The 12,722-nt window shown below is 39.7% G+C and overlaps 1 protein-coding gene and 1 pseudogene across 3 annotated transcripts in view; both read left to right on the top strand.

Annotated features, from left to right (window-relative positions):
• Positions 1-263: 263 nt before the first annotated feature.
• ZSWIM2 (zinc finger SWIM-type containing 2) overlaps positions 264-12,722 on the top strand; it is a 34,899-nt gene continuing 22,440 nt past the window's right edge. For 2 of the 3 annotated variants that reach the window (XM_072612599.1, XM_072612600.1), the window contains exons 1-4: positions 264-1,339; positions 3,558-3,634; positions 7,688-7,728; positions 12,201-12,402. In XM_072612599.1, coding sequence (XP_072468700.1) covers positions 1,151-1,339; positions 3,558-3,634; positions 7,688-7,728; positions 12,201-12,402 — 509 coding nt within the window. In that variant the 5' untranslated portion in view covers positions 264-1,150. The remainder of the gene's footprint in view (positions 1,340-3,557; positions 3,635-7,687; positions 7,729-12,200; positions 12,403-12,722) is intronic. The other variant, XM_072612602.1, reaches the window with a different exon arrangement.
• On the top strand, positions 5,703-6,821 carry LOC140505972 (T-complex protein 1 subunit eta pseudogene; annotated as a pseudogene).

Here is a 12,722-nt window from a genome sequence, read left to right as displayed (position 1 = left end):
AACCAATTATTTGGGGAAAATGTAAGGTAGTTAGGCATGGATCACTAATCCCAATCACCGAAGTTCCAATCGTGTCACACACTTAGGTCAGTCTCCCCCCACCCTCATCTCTATAGAAAGGATGTGTCCACTCAGTGGACTGCTCAGGATCATTGATGTTGACAGGAGACTGAGCAGTGTTCAATTCTGTCACCATTGAGCTCTCACTATGTTCTTAGCAAGCACTGGAGATACAAAAAGAGGCAAAAGACAGTCGCTATCCTCAAAGAACTTACAATTTAATGGAGCAGAAAACATGGAAACATGTAAATATATATGTATATACAAAGCAAGTTATATAGAGAGAATAAATAGAGAATACTTAAAAGAGGGGCAGCTGGTGAATAGCCAGGTGGGCTTGGGGTCAGCAGGATTCATCTTCCCGAGTTCAGTCAGCTTCCTCATCCATAAAATTAGCCAGACTACCCTAGTAGCTTTATCAAGAAAGCCCCAACTAGGGTCACTGAGTCAGACACAACTGAAAGGCCTCTGAACGATTCAACAACAAAGGGGGAGCATTGGAATTACAAGGGGTTGGCTGTCTGAACTCCCTTCTTGGAAGGTGATGCCACCACTCGCAAGCGAAGCCCTCAGCGCCTCGCCTCCTCCTCCCAGCCATCTGGGTCCAGGGACAAGACACAGGTCAGGACCGGAAATGGCCGGGGGTGGGGGGGGTGGTTAGGGCAGGCATGGAGACAAATGGCTTTAATAGTTTAGAGAGGCGATCCCCTCCCCTTCTCCCCAGCAGAGAAGGAGCCACGGAAAGCAGGTCCCGGGCGGAGGACTGCAAGGCTAAGGGCTGTGAGACAGTCCGCGACTCCCCCAGCAGGTGGCTCCAAGCTGACAGTCTCCTCGTGGAGCCAGCCGCAGAAGAGGGAGGGGCGGGGAAGAAGTGGGAAGACGCGCTTGCGCGCTCCCGCTCTGCGCAGCCGCAGTCCAGCTCTGGCCTAGAGCTGATGGAACTCTCCGCAGCCCCAGGACAACCGGCCCAGCGCGCACGCGCGCTTGTGGTTGTCTTGGGAACCTGCTCGCCTCTGCAGCCGAATGCCAGCCTGGGGCCAGCGGGAGGACGGCTGCTGTCGTAGGAGAAGCTGCGGCAGCTGCGGTAACGATGCCTCGTGGCCTGGGCGGCGGCGGCGGCGGCGGCGGAGGCCGGGGGTCCGAGAGGCGGCGGTGTGTGAGCGACTGTCTGAAGAGGCACCAGGACCAGGCCCTGAGCAGCCATATGTACCTGCTGCGGGAGATGGGCCCCACCGGCTTCCTGCTGAGCGAGGACGAGCCCAATGGCGGCAAATATCGAGTAACCCCGCCCCCAATCCTCCCCCCCCCCCCAAAAAAGCCAAGTTCCTCCCCCTGGTGTGGGCTCCAGGCACGGACCCTGCGGCCCCTCGGGCTCTTAAGAGCTGCGGAATTAGAGCTGAAGGACTCGGCTCCTGAAGCCCGGGGTGGCCTTTGTGTCGGTGTGAATGGGAATCCGGGGGTTATCCCTTGGCAGCGGTTACACCGAGCATCATTAGATGGGCAGAGCGCCTGTCCAGATCTCTCATTCGTCCTCACGGCAGCCCTGGCAGCTAGATGCCATTATCATCCCCACTTTGCAAGTGATGAGCTGAGGCAGGCAGGGTCCCGGCGTCCTGAGGCTGGGTTTGAGCGCAGGCCCTGCTGGGTGCAGTCTCCACCGCGTCCCTTAGCCGCCAGATGAACATCTTCCAGTTCAGGCCTTGACCCATGTCCGGCCTTTGGCACATGAGGAAACTGAGGCATAGAGACTTAAGTTCAAGGTCGCAGCCCTAGTAGGAGGCAGAAGCAGGATTTGGAAGCAGGTCTTTCTGACTCCCAAGGCCTGAATTCTATCTAATGCCGTACCACTTCCACCTACCTTGGTTACTAATAGCTTATATTTTAAGGACAACCTGCAGTTCTTCCACCTTCTACTTACTTTGGAAATTTCTCCATAAAAAGTCTTTCTAAAAAAAAAATTGCTCAAAAAATGCATTTTGTTAGAACCATTATCGATTTGAGGAAAATCTAGCAGTTTTTCAGAGTGTTACGTACAAGTCTTTATTTTCTTCTAAATATTCTTAATAATAGTGACAGAGCATGGCCTTGGATTCAGAAAGATCTGGGTTCAGGTCCTGTTTGTGAAACCTACTAACTGAGCAGAGGAAAGTCACTTAACCTGTAATAACTCAAATATTATATACTGAGAACTTGTCAACCTGCATTGCTGGAGAGACTTTCCACAGAATCCTCTCTTATTCATGAGATCACAGAGGTATACAAAACATGTATTCTTAGCTGATTTTTGGAAAGTGCTTCAAAACTGGAAAATTATAAAAGCATACATTATAATAAATATAAATTCAACTCATTAAATGAATAAAGCATTTCTCACAAGTACATTTTGTTGCTGAAAAAAAAAACCAGTTGTCTGAGAAAATTGTATAAGCAACAGTGTATCTACTCTTTGGACTCTTTAATAGAAAAAATAAGGACAGGGAATTCCCAATTGAGGAACCAGCCTCTAACAATGCAGATCTTACCTGCCTCTAGTAAGAGAGTTGCCTAGAGCACTGAGAAGTTAAGTGAGTTGCCCTGGATCACACAGCCATGTTTCAGAGCAGACTTGAACCTAAGATCTTCTTGGCTTCTTAGCTTACTTAGCTCATTTAGAGGTGTCACACGTGGAACTTGAAGCCACACGTTGGGTGATCAAACCAGTTTAAAATGTAGTTCCTATCTGGTTTTAATGTGTTGATGTATTTTTAAAAGAATTTGTGGTTTTCCAAGTTAGTATGCAGTCTGTAGGCAGCCTTTTGTATGGTTTAATGGCCCATGTTTCTGTTTGAGTTAGACCCTCTTATACTACAACGCAAGGCCTGGCCTATTAGGTTAGATATAAGTAGAACTTTTTTGACAGTATTGTTAAATACTGCAGTAGAAAGAACATTGGATTTGGAATTGAAATGCCCAGGGTCATTCCGTGTTCAACTACTTGATACCTATATGAGTCTGAGTAAACTACTTCTCAGCCTCAGTTATCTCTTCAGTAAAGCGAGGATGTTGTACTAGTTGATCTCCAAACTCTAAATCCTCTGATTTTGTAAGTAATAGGCATGAGCTTTCATTTTTAAAGAAAACTTTTAAATATATATATTTCTACCTGCCTAAAATGTAAAGGCTACCTACCTGAAAAGAGAATATGCTACACTGGGGGTTTGCCAGTCTTTTCTGAAGAACCACTTTGATTTCCCCAGTTTTACTACTTTAATGGGTACATTATTACACTGCCGATTGCTGATGTAGTTTCTGCATCAGAATCTAAGAGCAGTAGCTGGCTTTCAATTGGACTGCATAAAATTGACCAGTAAATTATGATTGACCTATTCGGAATATTTACAGTAGATGACTTGGCCAAGTTTCTTCTAGCCCCGTAACATGACCCAATTTTGTTTTCTAACTATACTGATGATTAATTATAATTGTAATTTTAAAATATAAATATTTTTCTTTAAAAGGTTTTCCTTGGAGATCCTCACACATGTAGCTGTTCCACATTTCTGAAAGGAAATGATCTTTGTAAGCATATCTGTTGGTAAGTGATTTAGTGTTCCAGGTCTACCACAAGCAAGTTTCTCAAGGTCATACGTCTATAATTTGCCTTTGTGTGTTCATCCTTCGTTGCTGAAGAAGACCATGCCATCAGAGAAATGATGACATGACTTGCCCTTGACTTTGTTTTGAGTGAGGTAGGGCTGCACAGTATTTTGAATATTACTAGATTAAAGGTCATTCTTTTATGAAACAGATAAAAATGACTTTATTTTTTTTCTCTTATTTAATCCTGCTATGTTGCATGGTGCTTAGAAAGTGAAGTGGAATCTACTACAAATTTTGTAACATTATGTGGTTATATTATATATTTTTTAATTTATGTGCTAAAATGTTACCGTTAGTGTCTACAAATATTTGATTTTCCTGATTTTTATGAAATGATGATAAATTGAAATGTGAACTAGAAATTTAAAGCCTCACTGACCTATATCACTAAGTTATTAAAAATGAATTCAAAGAATCAGAATACAGAGATTCTCTAGTTCAACTACCTTTCATTTTATAGTTGAGCAAACAAAGGATTATTATTTCTTAATCATTTTGCCCTACAATCTCAAAGACCTGTGTCTTTCCAAGTACCAACAAAGGAATAAAAAAATGTCCTCCCCCTTCTGGTATTCTTCCTTATAAGCCAAGAATGAAAGAATATCCCTCTCCTTTATCCTTCCACCCTACACACATGCAGAGGATAGCTGGCCTATCAGTGTGAAGAAATATAAATAAGATTCTCCAAAAGTATATATCCTGTAGAATTAGAGCTTTCTTGTAAAGTCAAACTCTTTTTTTTGCAAGAAATTCCATACACTCACATACACACACACACATACACATATACATGTATATGTATATATAAGTAATTCTACATATATGTGTCTATATAAGTGTGTAAATATATATCATGTTCATATTTTAATCTCCTAAGCCAGTTTTTAATTAAACTCTACTTACCTCATTCTGCTACCAGTCACAAAACGTGTGTATATAACTTGTGGACAGATGTCCCTAGTTCTGTATTTTTATGGGCCAAGTTTGAGCTTAAGGGCTGACATTCCTCCAGAATGCTGGGAAGTGAGGGAAGAGGTAACTTTTGATACTTCTCTTGAAAACTGTGATTCAGGAACTCCTGTCACTTAGCCCCATGATTCTCTTCTTCATTGCTGCCATCTTAGCCTGAGAATCTATGCCACTGCTTCTCTGCCCTCGGAACCAGGAACTTGGTGTCTAAGAACTCTCTTTTTTTTTTTTTGAAATCTCATGAAAGAGAGCATGTACAACCTAATGGAGCCATTAGTAATTCATGGAGTATGATTATGGACAGGCTACCAGTGCTATCCCCAGTCTGTTACCCAGGTTTTATCTTCCCTCTCTACTTTCTAGTCTGTGCCCAGCTTTTTGGGAATCTCTCTAAAGGACAGTCTCTGCAATTGACTCTCTTTTTGACAGGCCTCACACAAAGTGGGACTTCACTATCTAAGACAATCAGTTAATTCACAGTCCTGAGACATGACATGTAGCATCTTCAGTGAAACAATAATGGTAATACCCTGGTAGAGGTCTCCTAATTCTTTCATAGGTTATCAACTGACATCTAAACAATGATTCACTACTACATAGGCACACTAAGTTGATCTAGGAACTTCCACCTACATACATACATATATACATAGATACACATATATGTACACATACATACCACACACATATATGTATAGGGCAACCAGGTGGTACATTGGATAAAGTAACAGGCCTGGGGGACTCATCTTCCTGAGTTCAAATCTGGCTTCAAACACTTATTAGCTATGTGACACAGGGCAAGTCACTTAACCCTGTTTGCCTCAGTTTATTCATCTGCAAAAATGAACTGGATAAAGAAATGGCAAAACACTGCCATATCTTTGCCAATAAAACTCCAAATGTGGTCACAAAGGATCAAACACAACTGAAAGTGACTGAACAACTACAAATATATATATATACATGTGTATACATATATACACACACACACACATATATAAATTTATAGGTATGTATATATATGCACACATAAAGTTATACTGTTGTGTAATATTGTATAATGTAAAATAAACAAGTGATTTCAAAATATTAAATGGGGTGAAGTAAATATTTTTAGTGCTGCAGCTCAAGATGACTGGCATCAAGAAGGTTCAGGGCTGTGCCCTGGAGGAGTCCCAGGTGGTGGCCAGCGTTGCTTTTAAGAAAAGGTTCTCTTATGCAGGTTTCAAGATATAACCCAAGAAGTACGCCAACCCCACAATCGCCCTGCTGAATGTCAAGCTGTAGCTGAAGGCTGAGAAGGACAATGCTGAAGTCTGAGTACACACACACAGTGGAGGATTACCACGCCATCGTGGATGCCAAGTGGAACATCTTATCGTCTTGTCCAAGCTTCCCATTGGGAATGTGGCTACTCAGTATTTCACTGACCAAGACATGTTCTATGCTGGTGTCTGAGGGAGCATCTGCACAGGACGATGATGGCCCCCAGGGGCCTCTATCCAGACCAGCGTCAATTCTCTGACCCTCGATGTGCTTCCAGCTTTTTTAGGAGACACAGATTGGAGGCAAGAGGTACAACTTCCTCACTGGCTGCCCCAAGTCCTTTGAGGAAGCTAAGCATGCCCTCCATGATGCCATCTTGATTGTTTGCAGAGTCATCAAGAATGAATTCAGTGGTAGCCCGAGGTGGGGCAGCTGGGATGGAGTTCTCCAAATACTTGTGGGACTATCTCCCGCAAGCAGCAGTTGCTAATTGGGCCTACAGGAATGCCCTGGAGATCATTCCCCGACAGCTGTGCGACAACGCTGGCTTCTATGCCACCAACATCCTCAACAAGCTCCAGGCCAAGCATGCACGGGGAGGCACGTGATACGATGAGGACATCAACATCGAGGACAACTTTGAAGCCTTCGTGTGGGAGCCTGTGATGGATTGTATCAACACCCTCACTGCTGCTTCCGGGGTGACTGGCCTCACTGTGTCCTTGGATGAGACCATTAAGAACCCATGTTCAGACATGGATGCCCCCACTCCACTCCACCCTTGAGGGTTGGGACTTCACTCACTGAAGAAGGCCCTTCTGCCTACTCAGCTGTCTACAAGACCAGCAGTTTAGTTGGTGTTGAGGAGCAAGAGGGGACAAATGCGCCTGGCTCTGTTAGAATTCCATTTCTTCAAAAATCATATAATTAAGAAAAGTATTGACAGTGTTTTTATGTTTTGGTTCCTTTGAGTGTTATAGATAGTATTGTTGGGTTTTTTCATTCTTCTAAGTTGAATATCCTCTTTGTTCAAGGAATTATACTGGTCCTGTCACAATATAGTTGCTGTTTTACAATTTGTTCATTCTCTATCTCCAGTTATTTCTATTTTATGACCTTCTGCAAAGCCAGGGAAACCAGACATTGCATCTTGAGTTTAAGATTTCATTTCACTGTCCTACTTTGAAATCTTTTGCATGGAACACATAATTATAATATTAAATAGAGGGATTCTTAGACCTAAATAAGTAATATATCTATTAATTTTTTAAATAAGTCATCTTTCATAATCACTGGTAAAATTGGACATATTTTCTGCATAATATTAATGTGAAATTTTGTAGGAAGAAAGCTATTTTATATACCAGAAGAATGTTATTATTTAATCTAAGGAAAACCTGATGATTGTTTGGATTTTCTTTTATAAAGCTTTTCTTTATATCCCTGTAATTGTAACTATAGCCCACAAAAGTTGTGCAGAATCCTCCAGATAAATCTATTAACTATTTATTTATGCAAATGACCTCTTTCTCTATATTGCTTTGTTTGAAAGAGCTAAATCACTAATTCAAGCATTTAAACAATTAGTTGGTTTTAAAGGTATACTTTCTCCCACTCTTATACTTAAATAACATAAACCTATTAATACTTTTTCTAATTTAGGGTGACATTATGCAACTAATGACTTTTAAGCTTTAAAGTACTTAGTCTGTACTTAACTTTTTCTCTTTTCATTTATCTAATTATGGATTAGGATATTATTGAAAAAATTCAAACTTCCAAGAAATCATGAATGTAAGTATCCTTAGTGTTATCTGAGATTTATAGATGTAAGAACATTGAATTTAGAAACTTTTAATAAATTCATTTACGTAAATCTGTTCCAAATGGCAGAAACTCTATAACTTAAAGTTTTAATATAACTGATTTTTGTTTAATTTCTTTAAATTTAATTTAATTTAGTTCCTTTGCATTGCCAGACAAATATAATGCACTGCCATCTATCTGTAGTGCAAATTGTTACTTTACATAGTGGAATTCTTTCATGGTCTTCATGCTTTATAACCTATTTTAAAATTCAAAGCACCTTTTAAACATATAGGGTCTTTTGATTGGTCAGTGACTGAACAGGCAGAACTTTATCAATATTTGCTAAGCAGTGTTTCACTGTTTGGATCTAGAACATTTTGTTGGAAGATGAATGTAGAATGAAATTTTGTTTCATATACATTTAGAATCCAGAAATTGACAGCTGGTAGAAAATGTCATTCAAAAATGTTTATTGACTGCAATCATTGTCCTCATGCAAAAGATGACATTTTTAAAAGTGAAATTTGTCATTTTGCTCATAGTCATGAATAACATCAGTACCTCAAGCAACTCCTCCCTTCTTTAATAAATTGTTGAATAAAAAGGTGGCCCTTTTGAAGGGAGCTCTTTTGCAAAGCAGTAAAATAGCAGAACATAATCTTTTCTATCTCTGTATCCACTTACAGATTCATTCCACTGCTCCCTTACTATAGATATTCTTCCAACACACTGATCTCAACCTTCTCTTTTTTACACTCTAAAACCTACTTCATAAGTTTATTACAGGAAAGGCACTTTTTAGATATAAAAAAAGCCTATAAAATGTAAGCTCATGTTATCCCTATTGTCACTGAAAAAACTCAGGGCATTCTGATTCATCTGTCATTTCCATGCACATAAGAGTCTAATCAGTTGGTTCGGCTCCTGACCTCCAGATTCCCATTGCCAGCTGTCTACTCAACATCCTATTTGTATGTCTCAACACATTGAAAGGATGGGATATATGAAGGAAGTAAAGTAAAATAACGCTTAACATCTCTAAAACAGATCACATTCTTTCATTCTAAAACCTTCTCCTCAGCTTAATTTCCCAGTTTCAGTCAACAGTATCACTTCTCTGTTATCAGTGGATTTAACCTGGAAGTTAAGTTTTTTGTCACCTGCCCTGTACTTGATCATATATGTCAGTTCTTTTATATTGTATTTCCAGAATGTCTGTCCAGTTCTTCCCCTCTGTATTATCCCTACTGTTATTACCCCTTTACTATAAGCCTACTAAGTTCTTCAATGGCCTGCAACCAATTCATATTTTTCTTGGAGGTTTTGAATGTAGAAGTTTTGACTTGATTGTCTTCTTCTGGTTGTTTGTTTTGGTCTTCCTTCTCACCAAAGTAAGGTTCTGTAGTCTAATTTTATTCCCACTGTTTACTCATTTTCCCAGCCTATTTCTTGACTTTTTAACTCTTTGTTAAGGCAAGGTTCTGCTTCCAGTATGGAGGGCATCCTGTCCCAAAATTTAGGGGTTTTGTGCAGCTGTTGTCAGAGATATTTCTAGGGACCTGTAAATTTTCAGTTCTCCAAATGTTGTATGAGCAAAGGTGAGGTGTTTATTCCTTTCCTGGTTTGTGCTCTGGTCTGTGAGTGAGCACTAGAATCTTTTCTACTTTAGAACTGTGAGGAGGATTCCCTCTCCACTGCTGCCACAAGCTCCATTTGTGGGTTGCAAAGTCTGGAAGCCACCACAGCTGGCAGTGATTCAGTGCCCTGAGGCCTGCTCTAGGTTTACTGTCCCACCTTACCCCCTAGCCTCTGAACTGACCCCTCCCCCTTGTCTGTGCTGGCTAGGCCCACACTGGACTGGGCTTCTTTCTCAGTCTGGTGCAACAGACCTTTCCTGTCAACATTCCAGGTTGACTTGGACTGGAAATTTGCTTATGAGGGCTCTGCTGCTCTAGAATTTGTTTACACTCATTTTTACAGGTATGTAGAGGGTTTGGGGGAGAGTTCAAATGAGTCCCTGCTTTTGCTCCACCATCTTGGCTCCACTTACTTCTCAACTTAAACTCAAAAAAATCTTTTGAATCAGTGCCTCTACCTTTCTTTTTACTCTTTTGAGTCTTCTGCAATCTAGCCTCCAGCCTCATCTTTCAACTGAGTTGTCATCTCCTACCAAGGCTCTCTTGTCAAATGAGATGGTCTTTTCTCAATCTTCATCTTTCTTCATTTCTCTGTAGTATTTAACATTGTTAATCACTTCATTCTAAGTAATTTCTCCTCTCTGGGTATTCATGGTTCTCATGGTTTTCCTACTATGAGAAGGTCTAAGTCACTTTTCCTAGATCTTGACCCTTATCATGGTCACTAATTGTGAGTTTCCTCCAGGGCTCTCTTTTGGGCCTTCTACTTTTTTATCTCTGTTTTTCTTATACTTGATGATTTCATTGAGCTCCCATAAATTCAGTTATCATCTCTCTGTTTATAAATCCAGCATAGTCTCTTTCCTGAATCCTAGTCCCACATCACCAACTGCCTGTTAGATATTTCATATGTCCATCCTGTATGGATCTCATACTCATATTAAAATTCAAATGATTATTTTCTCCGCAAACCCTCCCCTTTTCTGAATTTCCCTATTATTTTTCAGGGCCCTACCATCCTTTCAGCCGGATTGTCAACCTCAGCGTCAACTTCAGCTGCCCTCTCTCTCATGAACCCCGTATATCCAGCTTAGTTGTAAAAATCTTGTGATTTCTTTATCCACATTACCTCTCACATATATCCTCCTATCTCCCTTCATACAGCCACCTACCTGGTTCAGGCTCATGTCAATTTTCACCTAGACTATTGTGATAGCCCCATAATTTGTCTTCCTGACAGATTTCTTCCATTCTATTCTGCCGTCAATTCAACTATCCCAAGTAATTTATCTGAAGCACAGATCTGACCATGTTGTACACTTGACCAATAAACTCTTGTGGCTTCTTTTTCTCTAGGCTCAAATATGAAATCCTTTGGTATTTAAAGCTTCTTACAACCTGGTGTATTTCTGTTTTTTCAATTCTTTTTGCCTTTTAATTGTACTTCCTGAGTTGTTTATACAGTCTAATCCAGATTCCAAAGTGATTTTCCAAAAAAGCATAGATCTGACTATGTCATCCCCTTAGTCAATAAACTCCTCCTTCCCTGATCATCCCCCCACAGCATCCAAAGCTTCTCTCAGGTACCCTTCCACATATGCTGCATGTATCTTATATATACCTATCTCTATACCCATCTCCCTTACTAAAATGTAAGCTATCTGAGGATAAAAACTATTTTCAACACATAATAAGCATGTCTATTCAGCATATAGGAAGCTTCTAACAAATGTTTATTGATTGATTACTTGAGTTGTTTACCTAATGTAACATGACTAATTAGTGTTAGCCAAGCCAGATCAAAATTTACATCTTCTGTCTCCAGACCAGTACTTTTTCTGTCATATACAGAACATGCTTGGTTTTCCACTTTTTTTGTCACTCAGCCTATAGCTCCCAATTTTGTAATTTCTTCACCAGATTCTTTGCATAGATAACCCCTTTTTCATTTTCCAATATCTTTTCAGTGGAACACTCCCTATCTACTAGTTTTTCTTCATTGGTAAATGGAATTTGAAGCTTCTTTCTTTTCCCCATTTGTTGTCCTCTTTTATCTTCTATAAAGGTAATAACAGTTCTACACTTGTCATACCTAAAAATACTCTCCTTCCAGAGGCATGCGTCATATATATGCATTATCTCTAAATTTCATTTAACTTATTCCATAGTGCTTTTTATTAAAGGTGTATATCAGTAGGGCCATCTACCCTTTAAAGAATCATATATAACTGACACACAGATGAGCCACGGAAACTGTATTAATAGTTACATACAAGTTTCTAAGGATTCACTCCAAATATTCCACTCCATATATTGTTTGGAGTTTTTAGTTTTATTTAACTTCATTTTGCAATTCTTTTTCACATTTATTTTCTCTTCCAAATGTATGCTTTAAAAAAATCACTAGCAGTTCTCTACTGTTACTTATTTGACACTTCTTTTATTTCTTTTCCTCCCATTCCTATGGATTTATATCTGTTCTATCAATTCTTGTTATATATGTGTGTGTGTGTGTGTGTGTGTGTGTGTGTATAGGCGATTTTATAACTAACACCAAACCCAGACCCTTTCCACATACTTTTTTTTCTTAGCGGTGATAAAGAAGAATTAGCCTCCCTTCTGTCCATAAATAACCAGATTTTCTGTTTTTGCAGAAAATAGGTATTTCAAAAATCAGTCAGAATTGGCTATGTATCATTTACCCAATGTAATTTTTCTAATGTTTGAAAGAAAATTTCAGTTTTTATATAAAATATTTTAGTAATTCTTCAATTTAAAGTGATTATCAATGAATCTTAATTTTGAGTGTATTTTCCTCAGATGCTTTTCAGTTGGGTCTTGTGGAACGAGAAATCAATGAATTGCTATGGGGATTACATAAAGTCCAGACTCCAGGACCAACTAAGAGACCACATATTGAAACAGATGGACGCATCAAACAGAAAGAAATTTGTTCAGATGATATCTGCCCTATATGTCAGGAAGAGCTCCTCGAAAAAAAGCTACCAGTCACCTACTGCAGGTTATTATTCTCTTGAGATTAGAAAGTTAAGGAAAAATTCTTTCTAAAATTGACTTGCCTTCACCATTTACAGAGATGGCATATGGTGATTCATTAATACAGGAACAGTATGAAACTTTGAATGTGATGTCAGTACCAATTCAATTGATTTAGAGTTACTAATGGTGATACAATGGAAAGGCTAACTTAAGAATCAGAGGGTCTGGGTTCAAATCCCAGCTCTAGTACTTACAAACTGTGAAACCTTGGACAAAAGAGTACCTATCTGCCTCAGTTTCCTCCTTGCTGAATAAGAGAGTGGAACTAGAAGACTTTTGGAT

This window comes from Notamacropus eugenii, chromosome 5 (genome assembly GCF_028372415.1).
Source record: "Notamacropus eugenii isolate mMacEug1 chromosome 5, mMacEug1.pri_v2, whole genome shotgun sequence".
Taxonomy (NCBI): domain Eukaryota; kingdom Metazoa; phylum Chordata; class Mammalia; order Diprotodontia; family Macropodidae; genus Notamacropus; species Notamacropus eugenii.
The sequence above is the reverse complement of the archived record's forward strand: the minus strand, read 5'-3'. Positions and strand labels throughout refer to the sequence as shown.